Source organism: Trachypithecus francoisi, unplaced genomic scaffold, assembly GCF_009764315.1.
Source record: "Trachypithecus francoisi isolate TF-2019V2 unplaced genomic scaffold, Tfra_2.0 Lachesis_group19, whole genome shotgun sequence".
Classification (NCBI taxonomy): Eukaryota; Metazoa; Chordata; class Mammalia; order Primates; family Cercopithecidae; genus Trachypithecus; species Trachypithecus francoisi.
Window position 1 is genome coordinate 31,606,636 of NW_022681464.1, and position 22,908 is coordinate 31,629,543.

General features: G+C 39.8%; 1 protein-coding gene across 5 annotated transcripts in view; it reads left to right on the plus strand.

The window, feature by feature from the left end:
• The window catches only part of OSBPL1A (oxysterol binding protein like 1A), a 232,556-nt gene that overhangs the window by 69,153 nt on the left and 140,495 nt on the right, over positions 1-22,908 (plus strand). For all 5 annotated transcript variants that reach the window (XM_033178095.1, XM_033178096.1, XM_033178097.1 and 2 more), the window contains 6 exons: positions 8,172-8,230; positions 8,332-8,376; positions 9,574-9,647; positions 9,762-9,825; positions 12,540-12,638; positions 15,767-15,889. In XM_033178095.1, coding sequence (XP_033033986.1) covers positions 8,172-8,230; positions 8,332-8,376; positions 9,574-9,647; positions 9,762-9,825; positions 12,540-12,638; positions 15,767-15,889 — 464 coding nt within the window. The remainder of the gene's footprint in view (positions 1-8,171; positions 8,231-8,331; positions 8,377-9,573; positions 9,648-9,761; positions 9,826-12,539; positions 12,639-15,766; positions 15,890-22,908) is intronic.

Here is a 22,908-nt window from a genome sequence, read left to right on the forward strand (position 1 = left end):
AACTTTGGGAGACCGAGGTGGGCGGATCATGAGGTCAGGAGATCGAGACCATCCTGGCTAACACGGTGAAACCCTGTTTCTGCTAAAAAAAAAAAATACAAAAGATTAGCTGGGCGTGGTGGCACATGCCTGGTAGTCCCAGCTACTCGGGAGGCTGAGGCAGAAGAATTGCTTAAACCCGGGAGGTGAAGGTCGCAGTGAGGTGTCACTGCACTCCAGCCTGGGCGACAGAGTGAGACTCCATCTCAACAACAACAACGACAAAAAAAAGTGTGATTTCTAGTGTCTTTACCAGTTTGCCAAAGACTTGAGCAGTTTTTCTGTGTGGCATTTTATAATGATTTTTCCTTCAAAAATGTAGATTCAGAAGAGTCCAAATGAAATAAGAATTAATATAGTTCCATACAAATACCAGTCTAAATGGGAAAAAAATTCCCTTGTAAATATTGAAAAGTTACTATTGGTATTCAAAAGTATATTTACTCTATAGTTTATATTAGTAACCAAAGTTGAACATTCCTGTTAAAGCTGTTAAATTTTTTTTGACAGAAGTCAGAATGGCATCTTCTGGAAGAGAATAATTTTAAAAAATCAGGCCAGGCACAGTAGCTGAAGCCTGTAATCCCAGTACTTTGGGAGACTGAGGTGGGCGGATCATTTGAGGTCAGGAGTTCGAGACCAGCCTGACCAATATGATGAAACCCTGTTTCTACTAAAATATAAAAATTAGCCGGGTGTGGTGGCAGGTGCCTTTACTTCCAGCTACTTGGGAGGCTGAGGCAGAAGAATCACTTGAACCCAGGAGACGGAGGTTGCAGTAAGCCGAGATCATGCCACTGCACTCCAGTCTGAGTGACAGAGTGAGACTCCCTCTTAAAAAAAATTTAAAAATCAATCAATCAAAACCTGGGTGCAGTGGTTCACCCCTGTAATCCCAGCATTTTGGCAGGCCATGGTGGTGGGGGGTAGATCACTTGAGATCAGGAGTTCGAGGCCAACATGGTAAAACCTTGTCTTTACTAAAAATACAAAATTAGCCAGGCATGGTGGAGCATGCATGTAATCCCAGTTACTTAGGAGTCTGTGGCAGGAGAATTGCTTGAACCTGGGAGGTGGAGGTTGAAGTGAGCCAAGATTGTGCCACTGCACTCTAGCGTGGGTGACAGAGCAAGACTCTGTTTCCAAAAAAAAAGAAAACACCATAAGAGCAACATTTGCATTATAGAAATCTTCAAAAATAGAAAAAAGAAAAAACCAGAAATTACCAAAGCATAGTCACAGTTACTTTGGCATCCTTCTAATCTGTTTTCAGGTCTATTTTAGAACATTTTTTAAAAATTGTAGAACTAATGCTTGTTATAGTTGCAATGAGGAAAACAAAAACAGTAGAAAAGTATATAATCACTTCTAATCCAAACATCCAAAGATTTAATTTTTAGTTGTTCCTGTTTTAGTTTTAGTTGTTAATGTTCCATAGTAACATATTTCTCTTAAAGTTTTAAATAATAGATACTACCTTAAGAATATAAGCAAAATAAAAGTTATATATTACTCATAGACGAATACACAGGCATTTCATGATATTCCAAAGCGGGAAATGGCATTAGGCATCAGATGGGATGGAACTGGGAACCAGAAAACTGTTAGGAACCAAGATGGCTGCCTTGTGTGTGTCTGTCTCTCACTGCGTGGTCTGACCATGTCTTCTAGCAGACCAGCTGTTTTATTTTCCAGTATACATAATGGAAGATGGCTGCCCTGTGACTCCACTTAGGAGATCACAATCTCTCAACCTCAGTGTTACATTTCAGTGGGAGATAATGTGTTAGTACCTGCTTGTGTCAGACGTCTGTGCCTAGTGTGGCCACTTGGGACTTTAGGGGCAGGACATGTGGTACAGAGATGGCTGCTAGGGCCTCCTCCTGGGAATGTGGATAGGGACAGAGAGGGGTGAATGGATGAGGACTGGTAGACACCTCAGAAAGTGTCTCTTCATTTTAGTTGACAGGTTGTAAATAGAGTTGGCCTATTAAAATTCCGCTTTTATGAAGCATCAGCAGCTTTTCCACATTGTCCCCAGTACTTCATGAGGATATAACATAATTTTTTCACTCAAAAGTCTAGTGATAAGAATAATTCTGTATTTTTTTTTTTTTTTTTACAGTGAAAATGTCCTAGTCTTTTTTTTTCTTTTCTTTTTTAAAAAACAAGGGGCTGGCTATGGTGGCTCATGCCTGTAATCCCAGCACTTTGGGGAGGCCAAGGCAGGAAGATTGCTTGAGCCCAGGAGTTTGTGGGCTGGGCAGCACAGAGAGACCCATCTCTGAAAAAAAAAAATAAAATTAAAAAATAAAAGCAAGAATATTTAAAATTTTTAATCAAATTGGTTAATGCATCTCTTTGATTTCTTCTAAGACTTCTGAGCTTAGGTAGAGATTTGGTAAATGTTTAATTCTTTTTCCTCCCAGTTTAATCACATTCATTCATTCAGCAATGCTGCGCCTCCACTGTGTGCCAAGAACTGTCCTAGGTGCTGGAGGCCCAACAGTGAACAGAGCCCAACAGTCTCCATGCTCTTGAGCTCATATTCTGGTGGGAGGAGATAGACAACAAATAAATGCATATGTGCTGTCAGGCTGTGAGATGCAGGAAAATAAAATAGGTTGAAGGGGCTAGAGAGTGATGGTAGGGTGGGGGGTATCTTAGAAGGGATATAAAGGAAGCGTTCTCTAAGCAACTTTGAGCAAACAGCTGAGTTGAGTGCAGGAGTGAGCCCTGAGGATTTCTGGCAGAAGAGCATTCAAGGAAAACAGAAAGCCAGTGTAAAAGCTCTGGAGTAGAAGAACACGTGGCACACTGAGGAAAAGGAAAGCTGCCAGTGTGCCCAGAGCAGGGTGAGCTGGAGAAGAGTGGATAGCATCAGAGCTGCGAGAGGCCCAGGCCTGCAGGGCCTGGTTGGCTGTGAGAGGAGCTTGGTGGTGTGTGAGTGTGGTTAGAGGGCTTTGAGCAGGAAAGTGAATGTGAGTGTATGTTAGGATGTGGGAGTCTCAACTTGTCAATCCCTTACCTTTATACCCTTTATCAAGTAATCTTTCCTTTTCCATTATTTTGTCATGCCTTTCTCATACATTCTAAGAATTCCTTTTCTTTCTTTTCTTTTTTTTTTTTTTTTTGAGACAGAGTCTTGCTCTGTTGCCCAGGTTGGAGTGCAGTGGTATGATCTTGGCTCACTGCAGCGTCCACCTCCTGGCTTCAAGCAATTCTCCTGCCTCAGCCTCCCGAATGGCTGGGATTACAGGTGTGCACCACCATGCCCAGCTAATTTTCATATTTTTAGTAGAGATGGGGTTTCACCATGTTGGCCAGGATGGTGTCTCGATCTCTTGACCTCATGATCCGCCTGCCTCGGCCTCCCAAAGTGCTAGGATTACAGGCATGAGCTACTGCGCGTGGCCTCTTTTTTTTTTTGAAATAGATAGTCTCGCTCTGTCGCCCAGGATCGAGTGCAGTGGTGTGATCTTGGCTCACTGCAACCTCTGCCTCCAAGGTTCAAGCAATGCTCGCACCTCAGCCTCTTGAGTAGCTGGGACTACAGGCATGCGCCACCGCACCTGGCTAATTTTTGTAATTTTAGTAGAAATGGGGTTTCGTCATGTTTGCTGGGCGGGTCTCGAACTCCTGGTATCAAGCAATCCACCTACCTCAGCCTCCCAAAGTCCTGGGATTACAGGCATGAGCCACGGTGCCTGGCCTCTTTGTGTATTTTTTATTGTTTTTCATTCACTCATCTGTCTCTTCTTTTGACAGTAGTGCATTTAAAAAAAAAAAAAGTTTTTTAGATAGTATTGCACTTTTGATGATTATAATGTTTTAATGTGTGAGATTTCCCCTTACCATTTTTAAGGATTTTCTTTGACATCCTTATCTGTTTATTCTTCCAGATGGCATTTAAAATAATTTTCTTAGGCTCTTCATTGGGATTTAATTGAAATTACATCCTATGTAAATTAATTTAAGGAGAATTGGCATCTTTATTGAGTTTTCTCATTAAGGGACAAATCTTTGTTATGCAAACTTTTAAATATTACATTATTCCTGTTTTTCACTGTATTTTGTTGTGGTTGGTAAGAGAGGTAGTGTATTTTTTAACTGGTAATGGAACCCATCTAGATTCCATCTAGGAGGCTATTTCATTTAGTTCAAAAGCATTTTATTGAATTCTTACTGTGTGCCAGGCATTTTAGGCATCGAATCCAGAAATGAGGTCTCTGGCCTGGAATTTCATCTAGTTGGCAGGAGCTCAGAATTTATTTTTGGTATCAGGGCAGAATTCTATGAAAGAAATCATAGTGTTGTCTATCTCTCTGCCTAAAGAAATAATTTCTCCAAAGTGCCCTGTAGGTATAATGAAAATAACACAGAATTGGCAGTTCTCTGTAAGACATTTTCCTATGTGCTAGGCAGTAAAACTAAACTGAGTATTCATTTTTTGGTTAATGTTTTAAAAAGATTTTTTCCCCACTGAAGAAGTAATGTATCACCAGCCCTGGGTTCCCCATCAGCAGCTCTATAAATCTTCCTCCAAAATAAACCTTAAAGCCACATACAAGGCCGGGCGTGGTGGCTCACGCCTGTAATCCCAGCACTTTGGGAGGCTGAGGCGGGTGAATCACATGGTCAGGAGATGGAGACCATCCTGGCTAACACAGTGAAACCCTGTCTCTACTAAAAAAAAAAAAAAAAAAAAAAGCCGGGTGTAGTGGTGGGCGCCTGTAGTCCCAGCTACTCAGGAGGTTGAGGCAGGAGAATGGCGTGAACCCGGGAGGCGCAGCTTGCAGTGAGCCGAGATGGCGCCACTGCACTCCAGCTTGGGCAATAGAGCAAGACTCCGTCTCAAAAAAAAAAAAAAGGAAAAGCCACATACTTCTCTCTATATTAAAATGATCTCCATTTTACTACTGACCTTCTACTCCAAACCACCAGTATCCTTTACCTGCACTATTGCCATCTCTTTGTAATTAGCCTCTCTACATTTCTTTTGCCCATGTTTATAAGCCATATTGCACACAGCAGCCAGAGTGACCTTTTTTAAAAAAAACATGGAAATTGTCAAAGCTTAAGAAATCAAATAGCGTAATTAATTGATGAACCCATCACCCTCCTCCAGAACTTAGCAATAATGGCCACTCTATATCTCTTCCCACTCCCTGAATTATTGTGAAGCAATTCTAGACATCATGCCATCTCTTTCTTTTTGTTTTTTAAAATTTATTTGTTTTTCTTTTTTATACCCTGTCAACCCAGCTTTTCCCAATTCTGGGAAGAACTGGAAAGAGAAGGCCTGCCATGCCATTTTATTTGTACATACCCAGTGCTCCTCAACTAACTGTGGGGCCACGTCCCCATAGACCCATTGTAAGTTGAAAATACACTTAAGGCCAGGTGCAGTAACTCCCACCTGTAATCCCAGCACTCTGGGAGGCTGAGGCTGGTGGATCGCTTGAGCCTAGGAATTCGAGACCAACCTGGTGAAACCCCATTCCTACAAAAAAAAAAAAAAACCACAAAAATTGGGTGTGATGACACATGCCTGTAGTTCCAGCTACTAGGGAGGCTGAGGTGAGAGGATCACTTGAGCCCAAGAGGTCAAGGCTGTGGTGAGCTGTGATAGTTGAAAAACCATTAAGTCAAACTGTTGTAAGTTGGGGAACATCTGTAGTTCAGTATATTAGTAAAAAATAAGGGCACCCTTTAAGAAAAACCATAAGCATGTGATAGTTGCAAAACTGTACACCTATAAAAACCATTGAATTTGTGCAGTTTAAGGGAATAAATTGTATGGTATGTTAATTTCTATCTCAATAGGGATATTAAACAGCACAATAGCATCATCCTATTAATAATCTAGTAATTTATCAAAATCATGAAACAGCCAAAGTTCATATTTTCCCAGTTATTTTTATTATTATTATTATTTTTGAGACAAAGTCTCACTCTTGTCCCCCAGGCTGGAGTGCAATGGCACGATCTCAGCTCACTGCAACTCCGCCTCTCAGGTTCAAGTGATTCTCCTGCCTCAGTCTCCAGAGTAGCTGGGATTACAGGTGCCTGCCACCACGCCCTGCTAATTTTTGTATTTTTAGTAGAGATGGGGTTTCATCATGTTGGCCAGGCTGGTCTCGAACTCCTGACCTAAGGTGATCCGCCCACCTTGGCCTCCCAAGGTGCTAGGATTATAGGCATAAGCCACTGCACCCAGCCAATATTATAATTTTTTAACACTTTAATAGAGTTTTAAACATGAGTCAGATCATGTTACTCTTACTTAAAACCCTTCAGTGGCTTTTTTTCCTATTTAGAATAAAACTCAAACTCCTTATGCTGGCTTACGAAAGTGTGGCCTACAAACCCCTTGTGTGATGTGGCTTCTGTGTGCCTCTCTGACTTTCTCTCGCCTGCTGAATTGTTCCTACCTCAGAGCCTTTGCATCAGCTGTTCCCTCTGGTAGAATGTCCTTCCCTGTATTTTCACAAGGCTGGATCCTTCTTTTCAACGTAGACATCCCTTCCTCAAAGAGGCCTTCCCTGATCAACCCCTCATTTTCCAATCTAAAGTGGTATCCCAGTCACTCTGTCAAATCATTTATTTAAACAAGTCTGGGCTTACCGTGGTTCATTGTCTGCTATGTCTTTTAAAATTAATTTATCATCTGTCTTTCCCAGCCTTTTATGCTTTCCCATCCCCCCAGTATTTTTTCTGTGATGTTCACTGCTGAATCCTCAGTGCCTAAAATAGTAATCGGTACATAACAGACCCTCATTAGGAGATATTCATATAAAAAAAAAATTGCCAACACATACCAGGTGTTTGGTATTTATAAAAATAGTAGTATTTTAAACCAACCCCACACCCCTTTTTGTTTTTAGAGACAGAGTCTCACTCTGTCACCCAGTCTGGAGTGCAGTGGTAGCTGGGACTGTAGGCACATGCCACCGTGCCTGGCTAATTAAATTTTTTTTTGGTAGAGATAAGGTCTCACTATGTTACCCAGGCTGGTCTTAAGCTTCTGGCCTCAAGCCATACTTCCACCTTAGCCTCTCAGAGTGCTGGGATTACAGGTGTGAGCCACTGCGCCTGGCCTAAAAAGTTACCTGATAGAATATATCACCTTACTGCATAAACAGTTCCAGAGTTCTCACTGATATGTTATTTTGAAAGGACTGTTCTAATTTTCATAGGTAGCTTTCGTTTCTCTAATAATAAGCTATTTGAGGCTAGGAGATGGTTTGATTTATTTGTGGGTTTTTTTCTTTTTTTTCTTTTTTTACCTTTTATCCTACATTTAATGTCCTGCTCACTTCAGTACTCAATGAATAACCTTGATAAGACAAATTCCGTTTTTGTTGTTGTTTGGCAAAACGTGGAATGTGCATGTATAAGGTTGGAAAAATTAATATTGATAGCTTGCTGGCTTTATTCTCCATTGTCACCGTTTTCTTTTGTCCTAAATTGTGGACCATCACACCCTCAGCTTGTGAGCCATCTCTGCTACCTGTGATGCAGCATGGCGGCTGAAGTGTAGCTGGGGTCGGCTAGAGTAGACCCCAAATTTGTGATTAGTTATGTATCTTGAGATGAGGGAAAATCCTGAATTATCCAGGTAGACCTATGTAATTACAAGGCTCCTGATAGGAGGGAGGCCTATAGAGAGAGAGAGAACAGAATGCTGGCAGCAGAGGTTGGAATAATGTGCTTTGGAGATGGAAGAGACCCCATGTAAAGTCATGTCGTTGGCTGATAGAAGTGGAAAAGGCAGGAAAATGTTTCCCTTAGAGCCTCCAGAAGGAATGCAGCTCTGTCCACATGTTGATTTCTGCCCAGTGAAATGGATTTCAGACTTCTGATCTCTGAAACTGTAAGATAATAAATTTGTATTGTTTAAGCCACAAATTTGTGAGTTCATGATAATTTGTTGCGAAGTTAATCTGATTTCCTGGCTTAATAGCGACCAAAAGGGAGGTCAGCAACCTCTGTCTGGTAGGTAATTTTTGGGGAAAAGAAAAAGATATAGGCAATAGAAAAATGAAGGAATACTAGATGCTGCAGTTACAGCATTGATGGTTATAGTACATTTAAGGTGTTGATGGCTTTTTTCTTTGTATTTTACACAGATCAGAAACCTCTTGACCTTGCCCAGGGTGCTGAAATGAAACACATTCTTGTTAATAAGGTGCAGAGTAATGAATTAAATTTATCTAAAAATTTTTAGAAAAAAGTTTTGAATGTGTGAAATATGTAGATGCATTTTTCATGAAGACATGTTTTTGACAGGTCATCTACAAAGCATTGAAACGATATGAAGGTCCTCTCTGGAAGGTAGGTTGGGGTGGTTTTTCAATTATATAACCGTAAAGAATAATTCTCAGGTGCTCTATTTCTGTTTGAAACTTTTAAAAAATCATTTATGAAGTATATGTGATTTAATCGCTCTTGGATCTTATAATGTAAACCACTTATTTTTTTAGTTTTAGTTTTTGAGACAGAGTCTTGCTGTGTCGCCCAGCCTAGAGTGCAGTGGTGTACTCACTGCAACCTCCGCTCCCTGGATTCAAGTGGTTCTCCTGCCTCAGCCTCCCAAGTAGCTGGGATTATAAACGCCCACCACCACGCCCGGCTAATTTTTGTATTTTTAGTTGAGACAAGTGTTCACCATCTTGGCCAGGCTGGTCTTGAACTCCTGACCTCGTGATCCACCCGCCTCGGCCTCCCAAAGTACTGGGATTACAGGTGTGAGCCACCGCACCTGGCAAACCACTTTTATACTATTGGATTTCAAGAGGCTTCCACTGGTTGTAGCAGTTACTTTTCTGTGTGTTGATGGTCACCTTTAGGTGTTTTTTTGGTTTTGATGAGTCACTTTTAGGTGACTAAGTTCTTATGAAAAGGAATGGGGGGAAAATACATTTTTTTTCTTGCTAGATCAAAGAATTACAGTCTTATTTTTGTTATGAACATCAAACCATGGAAGACTTAGAAGAAAATTGATATTTGAATTATCACATGGTACATATATAACATTCTTCTGGTCCTAATACTTGCTACATTTTAGAGAATCCTGTTTTCTAGAATTAACCATGGAAGAGCACATAATTCTTTTGCATTTGCACGCAATCCCTTTATCTATTTATGTATTTGTATGCTTATATTGTATAAGATAAATTTAGGATAATTTTCTGTTTTAGACATTCATTCATGACTTTGAGGAAATTGTCTTTGAAGCCCACAACTGGTATATTTTCTGTACATAATCCCTGAACAGTTTTGTTAGAACCATAAACTGTTATCATCATTGGTCTTATCAGTGTGGCGTTTCTGCTGTTCCTGTCACCCTGTAGTGGTATGTCTTCATTACCGCACTTAGTACCTAAGTTCACGTTTGATCATTTTTTTTTAATGTTCAGTACTACTGTCTAAAGACTCCAATATGACTGTCATCACTTAATTACTTTTTATCAGTCAACTATTGGAATCTAGATGTGTCAGCTTGGGAAATCTTTGTTATTTTTCCCTTAGAGTTCAAGATTTTTTGGCTGGAGATTATTCTGGGTAGTGTTAGAGCATGGAGTCCTTTCGTGGTATAGGAAACAGTAAGTATTATGATCTTTACACTTAACACATGTCACTGTATAAATTTTGAAATATTAATATTTTTCACTTATCTCTTTTCTTTTTGTCTTAATAATTTCATCTTTATTTTGAAGGCCCGATGCCGTTCATAATATTTATCGCCAGGGATGCAAACACCTGACTCAAGCAGTATGCACGGTAGGATGAAACATGGATCATTTGCTCCTCTGTGAAATCAGTTCTTCAAGTGACTGACCCAAATCATTTATACAGCCTTGTAAAATCTTGGGGTTCCGTGGAATGCTGTAGAAAGCACTTGTATATATTTTTATTTGAGAACAAGTAACATCGTGGCATCTCCATTTTGAACAAAATTTTAAAATATAGTCAACTTTTATTTATCTCCATGTATTATGGAATGAGAGATGGATTGTCCAAAAATATTTGTCAGATTTACTCAGGCTTATTTGATTATGAAATATCCTAGGACATGCACTTGAAAAGAATGTGTATTTTTCTATTATTGTTGGTTGTAGGGTCCTATCAATATTCAGTCATGGTGGTTGATAGCGTTCAGATCTTTTGTGTCTTGATTTTGACTAGTGGTTGTATCAATTGCTGAAAGAGGGATGTGAAAGTGTCCAACTATGCTTGTGGAATGTTGCATTTCCTTCTCTCTTATTGATAACATACTTATGATTGTTGTCTTCTCGATTAATTGATCTTTTTATTGTTTTGTGGCCCTCTTTATCTCTTGTAATACATTTTGTTTTAAAATTTATTTTGTCCGATATGAACGTAACTACTTTGGCCTTCTTATGTTTACTGTTCACATGGTGTCTTTTTCCTATCAATTTACTTTCAGCCTATCTGTATCTTTATATTTATTTTCTGTCTCTTGGAGATAGCATATGTTTTAGTTCCTATTACCCATTCTGGCAATTTTTGCCTTTTTTTTTTTTTTTTTTTGAGGCAGAGTCTCACTCTGTAGCCCGGACTGGAGTGCAGTGGCCGGATCTCAGCTCACTGCAAGCTCCGCCTCCCAGGTTTATGCCATTCTCCTGCCTCAGCCTCCCGAGTAGCTGGGACTACAGGCGCCCGCCACCTCGCCCAGCTAGTTTTTTTGTATTTTTAGTAGAGACGGGGTTTCACCGTTTAGCCAGGATGGTCTCGATCTCCTGACCTCGTGATCCGCCCGTCTCAGCCTCCCAAAGTGCTGGGATTACAGGCTTGAGCCACCACGCCCGGCCTAATTTTTGCCTTTTAATTGGATTTTTCTTTTGTGAATGTCTTCTACTTTCATGCTTCTTCACATGTAAGGTAATTCTGGGTTTTGTTTTGTTTTGTTCTTGTTTTTGTTTTTTTGAGATGGAGTCTCAGTCTCTCACCCAGGCTGGAGGGCAGTGGCACAATCTCAGCTCACTGCAACCTCCACCTCCCAGGTTCAAGCGATTCTCTGCCTCAGTCTTCTGAGTAACTGGGATTGCAGGTGAACGCTACTATACCTGGCTAATTTTTGTATTTTTTGGTAGAGATGGGGTTTTGCCATGTTGGCTAGGCTGGTCTCAAACTCCTGACCTCAAGCAATCCTCCTCCGTCGGCCTCCCAAATTGCTGGGATTACAGGCATGAGACACCACACCCAGCCTGAATGTCAGGTAATTTTGGATGGTACTCTTAATATTATGAATGTTGAGTTCTGGAGATTTTGGATCCTGTTGTTTCTCTCTGTTAAGTGTTGTCCGTTGCAGCAAGTCCTTTCCTTGGCTTGGTTTGGATCATGAACTGTGTGTCTTGGGCAGTGGCTCCGGACTCAGTTCAGATAGGTTGTGTTTATATGAGCTGCTTCCATGTGTGTGTGGCTCATGAGTCAGAGATGTGAGTAGTAGACAGAATCTGGGGACCCCCTCTCTGTCTCTTTCCCTTGGGGGATTCCCCTGTTCTCTTTAGTGCTTATGGATTCCTAGGTTTGCTTTACTAATGTCCAAAGACAGGGGTTTCCACTTGTGCCCTTGCCGCTGTCCTGTCACCATGTGGACTGTGCTTAGTCCCAGGTGCAAAACCTGAGGCGTGGGAACTTACTTCCACAGCTCCTTGGCCCCTTTCCTCCAGAGAGCATGACTCCCTGTCGGAGTCTGTCAGCTTTTGTTCAGGTCCAGGTTCCTCCATGTGGTTGCCTTTTCTTCTGTATCTAGGTTTTAGAGTTGTTTTCCGCACTATAAAGGTGTTGTTGCTACACCTTTACACCAACTACAGAGGTGGGGGGGCCTCTGATAGGGTCTTGAAGAAATCTACCTTTTTCCATTCTTAACCCATTTATGCCTGGTGTTCCATTATTGGCTAAGCTTGTGGGAGTTATTTATATCCTACTGCTCAAGGTCATCACCAAGGTCTGATTTTTCACAAAACATTTTGCAACCTCTGGCATAAATGACTTAAAATCCTTTTCATGCCAAATTTTTGTTTTAAAACCCATAATTATTTCTGATTCTTCTTACTCTCTCCCTTTTCTTGTTCTTTATCAACCTTATCTACTGCTGATTATTTTATACTCAGCTCAAACAAAAAGGTAATAAAAAATGGGAACTGTGGTAGCTAAACGATTTTATAACCCAAGTGCATATTAAGTTATACTTAAGAAAGGATAAAAGTAAAACGACATACCTGATGAACCAGAGTATTTATGTTGAGTTACTAAGAAGTTGAAAGCCAGACCCGATATAGGTAAACTACAATGCACTTGATACTCCCACTGTAATCTATTTTTTTTTTTCTGATTTTTATCTATCAATATTTAAGTGTTCAACTGGGTATCCTTAAGTCATGTGAGTACTTTAAATTTTATGTATAGATAATTTTAGGATCCTCTTTTATGTGAATGAATGTTGTCTTACTGACTTTTTTATATCCAAGGTAAAATCCACCGATAGCTGCCTCTTCTTTATTAAATGCTTTGATGACACCATTCATGGCTTCCGGGTTCCTAAGAATAGCCTTCAGCAGTCAAGAGAGGTAATCTTATGGATTCATGTATCTTTCCTAAAACGTACAGAACATTTAAAGACACGGAGAATATAACATAGGTTCAATGGTAACATCCAAAATCTTGTCGATTGTACTTTTTATTTTTTTTTTATTTTTATTTATTTGTTTTTTTTGAGACAGAGTCTCACTCTGTCGCCCAGGCTGGAGTGCAGTGGTGCGATCTCAGCTCACTGCAACCCCTGCCTCCCAGGCTCAAGCGATTCTCATGCCTCAGCCTCCCGAGTAGCTGGGACTACAGGCGCGTGCCAACACGCCTGGCTAATTTTTTTTTGTATTTTAGCAGAGATGGGATTTTACCACATTGCCCAGGGTAGTCTCAAACTCCTGAGCTCAGGCGATCCGCCCACCTTAGCCTCCCAAAGTGCTGGGATTACAGGCGTGAGCCACTGTGCCCGGCCTGATTGTACTTTTTAAATGAAGCTTTTAAAATTTAGTATGTGAATTAGTTATTTATCAAAATGTACCTGCAGGTATTTTCTGTTTGTAATTTGTTTTTCAATTTTAATTCTCTGAATGTAAGGGGCATCCTTTTAATGTAAATGACAGGTCTATACCTTAACTTATAGGTGAGGAAACTAAGGATTGTAAGATTGAGGCGATTTACCAAGGCCAGGCAGCTTGTGAGTGACAGAACCTGGACTGTAAGACACTCGTTACAGTGCAGACTCAGCCTTCCTATGTGATAAATTAAACAATAGCAGCAAGCTAGAAAATTGGGATTTACTTGACCAATACTTATGGTGCAGTCACTTAATGGAGTATCCCTATTCTTTTCTTGTCTTTTTTCTTTCTTTCTTTTTTTTTTTTTTTTGAGACAGAGTTGCTCTGTCGCCCAGGCCGGAGTGCAGTGGTGGGATCTTGGCTCACAGCAACCTCTGCCTCCCCAGTTCAAGTGATTCTCCCACCTCAGCCTCCTGAGTAGCTGGGATTACAGGTGCACGCCACCACACCCTGCTAATTTTTGTGTTTTTAGTAGAGACAGGGATTCACTACATTCGTCAGGCTTGTCTTATCCTCCTCACCTTGTGATCTGCCCACTTCAGCCTCCCAAAGCGTTGGGATTACAGGCATGAGCCATCACACCCGGCCCTTTTCTTTTTCGTTTGTTTATTTATTTATTTTTATTTATTTATTTATTTATTTATTTATTTATTTTGAGATAGAGCCTCCCTTGCTCTGTCACCCAAGCTGGAGTGCACTGGTTTGATCTTGGCTCACTGCAACCCCTGCCTTTCTGGTTCAAGCAATTCTCCTGCCTCAGCCTCCTGAGTAGCTGAGATTACAGGTGTGGACCATCATGCCTGGCTAATTTTTGTATTTTTAGTAGAGATGGGGTTTCACCACGTTGGCCAGGCTGGTCTCAAATGTTATCTGCCCACCTTGCCCTCCCAAAGTGCTGGGATTACAGGTGTGATCCACTGCGGCAGGCCTATTCTTATTCTTTTAAATCAAAGCAGTGTTCTGTAAACTTGTTCAACCATTGTGGAAAACAGTGTGGTGATTCCTCAAGGATATAGAACTAGAAATACCACTTGACCCAGCCATCCCATTACTGGGTATATACCCAAAGGATTATAAATCATGCTGCTATAAAGACACATTCACACATATGTTTATTGCAGCACTATTCACAATAGCAAAGACTTGGAATCAACCCAAATGTCCATTTGTGACAGGCTGGATTAAGAAAACGTGGCACATATACACTATGGAATACTACGCAGCCACAAAAAAGGATGAGTTCGTGTCGTTTGTAGGGACATGGACGCAGCTGGAAACCATCATTCTCAGCAAACTATCACAAGAACAGAAAACCAAACATCGCATGTTCTCACTCATAGGTGGGAATTGAACAATGAGATCACTTGGACACAGGAAGGGGAACATCATACCCCGGGTCCTATTGTGGGGAGGCGGGAGCGGGGAGGGATAGCATTAGGAGATATACCTAATGTAAATGACGAGTTAATGGGTGCAGCACACCAGCATGGCACATGTATACATATGTAACTTAAAGTATAATAATAAAAGTAAATAAATAAATAAATAAATAATAAAAATAAATCAAAGCAGTGTTCATAAACATATCTTGATTTTTTGGTAAACTAAGAGGTTAAATTTATTTTCCAAAGTGGTAAACTTTGGCCCTGCAAAGAACCCTAAACAGTCTAACTCATGACTCTCCCAATATTTCATAAAATGGTAAGATTTGACCCTGAGTATAGTGTAAGAAAACGAGGAAAAAGTAAGATAGGGTACTTTTAGGCCAAACATTCTTTTTTGTGAAATCACTGTTATTTTAAAAATAGAGTAAAAGTTAAAGCATCGGGGCAAGTATTGGCTGTTTTAACATGACCTTAGTTTCTTGTGCTTCTAATTTGATTGTAAGTTAGTAAAACTGTGTATCTGGATCCATTACGATATAGTAACTTATTCTGTTAAGTTATAAAATGACAGGTTCTTAATATTGAAAAAGAGAACCTATAATTTTTTTTTTTTTTTTGAGACAGAGTCTCACTCTGTCGCCCAGGCTGGAGTGCAGTGGCGTGATCTCGGCTCACTGCAAGCTCTGCCTCCCGGGTTCATGCCATTCTCCTGCCTTAGCTTCCCGAGTCGCTGGGACTACTGGCACCCGCCACCACGCCTGGCACATTTTTTGTATTTTTAGTAGAGACGGGATTTCACCATGTTAGCCAGGATAGTCTTGGTCTCCTGACCTCATGATCCGTCCGCCTCGGCCTGCCAAAGTGCTGGGATTACAGGCGTGAGCCACCGCGCCCAGTCACGAGAACCTATAATTTTAAGTGACGAAGTTTTCTCCGTTATTTAATTTCTGTAATGTGTTTGAATATTAACATTCATGAATATGTAAACTTATAGATGATTTTTTTAAAGTACTAGGAAAAGCTTTTATCCAGACATATCACGAACAAGAGACCCACATTACTGTTTCATTATTGGTTACTTTGCTTTCCTTTTTGAGGCCATAATATTTATTTCACTAGGTAAATTTTATGCTTATCATATCATTGTAATATTATCTCTTTGGAATAAAAATGCTTTTCACTCTCGTTTAAATCCTTGCATGATTTCAGGACTGGCTGGAAGCAATAGAAGACCATTCTGCTTACAGCACTCACTACTGTTCCCAGGACCAGCTGACTGATGAGGAGGAGGAAGATACGGTTTCTACCGTAGACTTGAAGAAATCCTTAGAGGTAAATAGGAAAATGTAACCTGACTTTTATAGCTATCTATGTCATACAAGTTTTATTAAGAGCTTTTTTTTTTAAGATGTAAGGTTTTGAAATTGTGATTTCTAACAATAGAAATAGTATTGTTATTTGCCGACTTACTTTGTGTTGGTAGTTTATGTCTGTCATGGTAATACTGTCAAATGCCTTTGTAGATATGCTCTGATGAGATGGACATGTGCCTTAAAGGCACGGTCCTTTTTTAGGTGAAACTTTTTACATTGCTGTTAACAGACTGTCATTCTGTTTGAAAATTGCTGCCAGGACGGGGAGCATGCATAGCTTGACTTGCTGCCCTTTATTACTTCACTGCAGATTTCAGAGTTTAAATAATGCAACCATAGTGATACCTTTCCTGGTCGGTAGGTTTCCTTTAAAACCACTTGTAATCTGTAGCTTGGTTGCTAAGAGATAAGGTTAAGGCATCAATAATGAATGGAGAAGTCATCTGGAGTGACACCAGTGCCTTATCCCTAGAGGATTATCAGCATAGGTAATGGCAATGTTTTTCGCATAGGTGTTTTGAGGGGTCGTCAGTCTTCTGGCTGTACCTTTTATTTACATCTTGTATCTAAAAGAATGGGAATTGAGTTTGGAAGAATTAGAACTATGGAATGATGATGAGTTTCAGTCTGAATAATTATGTCAGGATATATGCATTTGCCTACTACATTTAATTTTTTTGTCTTTATAAATTAAATGAGTTGGTGGCAAGATTTGAATGTTTCTAGTTCAACAATTTTAATGAAGTCAAATTCCCTAATACCTAAGGAGTTTTATCAACTTAGGGACCTATACATTTAAATATAAAAGGTATTTTGACTCTTTCAATCCCTAATCTTAATTTATGATGGAACATTAAAGAATTTGAACCCTCTCATGTTTGTCAAAGACATTCCCCGGAATTGCTGACAACTCCTTTACCATACTACCTCTGGTTTAAAGCCTAGTGTGTATGTGAGAACCAGAAACAAAATTTTCAGATCAGTGGACTTTGCAAAAGTAACATCTACTACAGCATTTAAATAACATTAAAACTGAGAAAATATGGAAGATTTAATATATATGGCCAAAATTTCATTAAAGAAGTAAAAAAAAAAAAGATGCTAAATATTTTAACTTTCAGTTGGTATTCCCTAATTGAAAAGAAATCCTTCCCTATTTACCCATCCTCAATAAGAGGTAAATGATAAAACCTGGAAGGATTTACAAAGCATACTAATAGCTTTCCTAGGATTATGATAATTTTAAAAGTTTTTAAATGGAAGTTACAGGTAAAATAAAGGCATGCTAACTTACATACCATTAAAAAGATTTATTCTTTAGCATAATTTTCAAATTTTCAGGTCATCAACCTCGACTATATCTGTCAGTTTATTCCTTATTTTAATGTTTCGTTCACATGTTAACTTTAAAACCATGAAGGTGTTGCCTTTTAGATTTTTATTGCACCTAAAGCCAATGAGAGTTTGAGCACTATAGTATTAAGCACGTTTAGCTTTTACATGCTCCTCTCCAACAGAGTTTGAATGCTAATTCTGTAAATCTTTTTTTCTTGTCTTTTTTTTTTTTTTTTTTTGAGACAGTCTTGCTCTGTTGCACAGGCTGAAGTGCAGTGGTGTGATCATGGCTCACTGCAACTTCCACCTCGCGGGTTCAAGTGATCCTCTCGCCTCAGCCTCCCAAGTATCTGGGATTACAGGCCCACAACACCACGCCCGGCTAATTTTTGTAATTTTAGTAGAGACGGGGTTTCACCATGTAGGCCAGGCTGGTCTCAAGCTCCTGACCTCAAGTGATCCTCCCACTTCGGCCTCCCAAAGTGCTCGGATTACAGGCATGAGCCACCACGCCTGGCCAATTCTGTGAATCTTGATTCTGTCTTAACATCTGGAGACTGGTTCAAAATAGGTAAAATCTGAAATGAGCTTTGAAGTGTGTTGAATTATAGCTTGTTAGTAGACTGGCTCCAGGATGCCCTTGAGTTCTTAAGTTCTAGTGAAATTCAGGGGCCAATTTATGGAAAGGTCTATTCTTGGTACCTATGGCCATGCTAAGGGGAATTAGGAATTCTAGGACTGATATACTCTAAAATCATCTGAATTAACAACAAAACTGATTTTATTTCCTTAACATGCTTTTGGATTAGTACGCAGACCTGTAAGAAATTAGGGAAAGGCTGAGGTGGGAGGATCACTTGTGCCCAAGGCTTTGAGTTCAGCCTGGGCAATATAGTGAGTCCTTGTCTCTTAGAAAGAAAGAAAAAGAGTGAATCAGTTTTTCAGTACAAACATTTTTCAGTAAACATTGTCTTATACAATATGATTGTATAAGACAAATCCTAGAATTATTGACCTCATGGTTGTTGCTGTAATAGCAACTTGAAAATATTTCAGAAATAAAAATTGGAAATTAGTCAAGCACAGTATTGGTATAGAACTGCACTGTCCAATATGATAGCTATTAACTATCCTGTGGCTATTTACACAGGTGGCTATTTACATTTAAATTAATTAAAATTTAAAAATTCAGTTATTCAGCTGGGCACAGAGGCTCATGCCTGTAAACCCAGCACTTTGGGAGGCTGAGGTGGGTGGATCACTTGAGGTCAGGAGTTTGAGACCAGCCTGGTCAACATGGTGAAACTTCCTCTCTACTAAAAATACACAAATTAGTCAGGCATGGTGGCAGGCACCTGTATTCACAGCTACTCAGGAGGCTGAGGCAACAAAATCGCTTGCACCCGATGGGGCGGGGCGCACAGGTTGCAGTGAGCTTGAGATTGTGCTGCTGCACTCCAGTCTGGGCGAAAGAGGGAGACAACTAAAAAAAAATTCACTTATTCATTTTAACTATATTTAACTACATATCAGCCACATTTCAAGTGCTCAGTAGCCACATGTGGCTACCACAGTGGACAGCTAAGATATAAAATATTTCCAGCATCATAGAAAGTTCTATTGGACAGCGCTGGGATAGGCTCTTAGATGCTCTGGGTGGTACTAGCAAAGTGGGGGTTTTATTTGTTGAAGATGTCTTGATTCTGTAGGATCTGAACTGCTTCTGTGTTACAAGAAGTGATGAGCAGGCCAGGCATGGTGTCTCACGTCTGTAATCCCAGTACTTTGGGAGGCTGAGGTGGGTGGATTGCTTGAGCCCAGGAGTTCGAGACTATCCTGGGCAACATGGTGAATCCTCATCTTAAAAACAAATTTTTTTTTTTTTTAATTTTGAGGCTGAGGCTGCAGCAAATTGTGGTCACATCACTGCACTCCAGTCTGGCAACATGGCAAAACCCTGTCTCTACTAAAAATACAAAAATTAGCTGGACGTGGTGGCCCATGCCTGTAGTCCCAGCTACTTGGGAGGCTGAGGTGGGAGGATCACCTGAGCCCACGAGGTGGAGGTTGCAGTGAGCCAAGATCACACCACTGCACTCCAGCCTGGGTGACAGAGTGAGACCCTGTCTCAAAAAAAAAAAAAAAGCAGATGGTGCTCAAGTTTAATCGCATGAGAAAATAATATAAGGCTTTTCTGATTTAAGAATAAATGATTCCCAAGGCGGGCAGATCACATGAGGCCAGGAGTTCAAGACAAGCCTGGCCAACATGGCGAAACCCTGCATCTAAAAATACAAAAATTAGCCAGGCATGGTGGTGTACGTCTGTAATCCCAACTACTCGGGGCTGAGGCACGAGAATCGCTTGAACCTGCAAGGTGGAGGTTGCGGTGAGCTGAGATCGCACCACTGCACTCCAGCCTGGGCAATAGGACCATAGAGCCAGACACTCTCAAAAACAACAACAAAAAAGAATAACTGATTCCCAACTAAAATAAATGTGCAGAAAGTTGCATGTACATCAATGTGGAGCCAATAAAGATTGGTACATCCATGTAAGAATGAGGCAGATGTATATATACTGATATATTTAAAATATACAGTTAAGTGAAAAGGACAAGGCATAAAATGATGTATCAAATATGATACTACTTGGGAGAAAAAACAGGGATGTACACATATATATTTGTGTAGACTTAGATCATTCAGGAAAGATGAGAAATTAGCACTTGTTGCTCTGCAGCTGAGAAAGGTGCAAAATAAGGTTGTCCGGTGTGTGAAGGGGAATTACTTTTCTCTATATATCCTTTCTTTTTGTGTGTTTTATTTTTACTTTACGTAAATACATATTGCAAAGTGAAACACTAAGAAAGTTAGACAGCAGGGGCATAATAATCACCAGATGTCAGAAAGAATAAATGTGCTTTTGGGTTGACTTAGGAAAGATGGAGTATGGGGTTTTTTTTTTTTTCTTTTTGAGACAGGGTCTCACTTTGTCATCCAGTCTGGAGTGCAGTAGTGTGATCACAGCTCACTGCAGCATTGACCACCTGGGCTCAAGTGATCCTCCTGCCTCAGCGTCTTAAATAGCTGGGACTATAGGCATGTGTCACCAAGTCTGGGTAATTTTTTTCGTTGTTGTTTCTTTGTAGAGATTAGGTCTCGTTATGTTGCAAGGGAGGTCTTGAAATGCTGGGCTCAACTGATTCTTTCGCCTCAGCGTCCCAAAGTGCTGGGATTACATGAGTGAGCCACCACACCTGGCCAGAGTATGGGGCTATCTTTGAAGTGGATTTGGTTGGAGTTAGCAAGACTGAAAGATAAGTGCTAGGACACCACTACTTGTAATAGTGGCCATTTTCTGCAAAGAAGAAAGTGATTAGAGTTCTACAGTCTATTATTTTTAAAGTTTGAATTATTATTGAAATATAATATTTGCAGAAAAAAGGAATTCACTTTATGTCTTCAATTTGATGTATTCTGACAAATGTATGTTGTCTGTGTAATCACCACTCCTATCAAGATAGAGAACATTTTTATTATGTCAAAATGTTGTTCCCTTGCTGCTCTTCCCAGATAATACCCTCCACTTCCATCTCTGGCAACCACTGACCTAATGACACTGATATAGTGGCAATGTCATTATAAGCATAGTCAGTTTTCCTGTTCTAGAATTTCGTGTAAATGGAATCATACAGTATGTGCTCTTAGGTGTCTTTTTGCACCATAATGTTGTGTGTATTAGTAGTTTATTCATTTTTATTGCGGAGTAGGTGGCAATCTGCTTCTGTGCTTAATTAACCAAATGTGGATTTTCTGCAGCAAATAACCTGGAATTAATTACTTCTCTCCTAGCCTATGCATTCCTCTCTAGCTATTCACCCCCTTGATACGCATTTTTCAGCTGCCCTGTAGGTTAGGGATCATAAGGTAATTTAACATCAGCTTAACTCACAAAACCAACAGCTAACATGTTGGTTTCTAAGCAGGAGACCTGGGTTGTAAATGTGGCACAGGTGCTCACCTGGGGTAACTTCTGATCCCCTAGGTCCCTGTACCAATGGGTTTAATCCTTGCTCTTGTGTGCTTTCTCCAGATAACTTGGGCAAAGTTAAAATACTGTTAAACTTTATTATAACATTGCTCATAGTGAGATTCCATTTATGTAGAATAAATAAATAGAAATTAAAACTTAGAAAGAGTCCCTGTATTAGTTCGTTCTCATGCTACTAATAAAGACATACCCGAGACTGGGTAATTTATAAAGGAAAGAGGTTTAATTGATTCACAGTTCCACATGACTGGAGAGACCTCACAATCTTGGTGGAAGGCGAAGGGGGAGCAAAAGGCATGTCTTACATGGCAGCAGGCAAGAGAGCTTTTACAGGGGAACTCCCCTTTATAAAACCATCAGATCCTATGAGACTTGTTCACTATCATGAGAGCAGCACAGGAAAAGCCCACCCCTATGATTCAATTACCTCTCACTGGGTTCCTCCCACAAAACGTGGGGATTTTTGGAGCTACAATTCAAGGTGAGATTTGGGTGCAAACACAGCTAAATCATATCAGTTCCTGACATAATGTCAATGGCATAGAAGTCAAGAATGAGAAACCATGTTGGACTCTGCAAAATATTAATAAAATTAACTTTCATTAATTGATTTTTAGTTTTTCAAAATATAACTAGTAGCAACTAAGCAAATGGGAGACCATATTATGTTTTATTATATTAATAACCTCTATTCTTTTTAGTATCAGTTAAAAAGCACTAAGTTGTTTAGAACAGAAGACATTACTTTGTACCCAACTTAAAACAGTATGTGTAGATTGAATCTTCTCCAGCTGACCTGTTATGTACCCTTTAAAATAAGTAAATCATCGATCAAGGAAACTTTTTAGTAACTGTTAGATGAAAATATGATTCAAGGGAAGATAAATGTGATTCATGTATTTGAAGATGATGCTACAGAAGGTGTTTCCTGCCTTTAATTATAACTTCAGGACAGATTCATAGTCTGCAATTGAAGCCATTGCTTACTTTTATGCCTCTAGCTTACTTTCATCATAGAAAGGGAAAGGATAAAACAGTATCATTGACTTGCACATAAGCATATTATTAAATATGTATAGAGCAAGAATGATGATTTTCTATTAATAAATCATGAGTGATGCATTTGGTTGCAGTGCATGTTTCGGTGCCTCTAGATAAACTTTTTCCCTGCCCCCAACCTATAATCTCAGGCTGTGTCTGGAAAAATTATCAGGCATATATGGTGTTTTAAATTGCATGGTGTAGGTATTCTCCCCGCTCTCCCCACCAAGTGAATTATACATAGGTGTTGTTAGAGCCCTCAGAACAAAGGAGAGTAATACAAATTTTGAAGAGAACATTGCCTGTCACTAATGTGATAACATGAATAATTCTACTGTGGTTGCGTTGAGCTTTGTAAGCACTAAAAAATTTATAAGGTGAAATAGGAGAAAAGAGTATTTACTATTTACCTATGCCACCCTGACATACTGATCTATAGTAAGTTTGATTTTGGGGGTGCAAAATGTTTTCTGATGGGTTAGCTGAGATTAGGAGTGTAAAGTAGGGAAGTTTCGTAAGGCTAAAGATACTACTCTACCTAAAAGAATG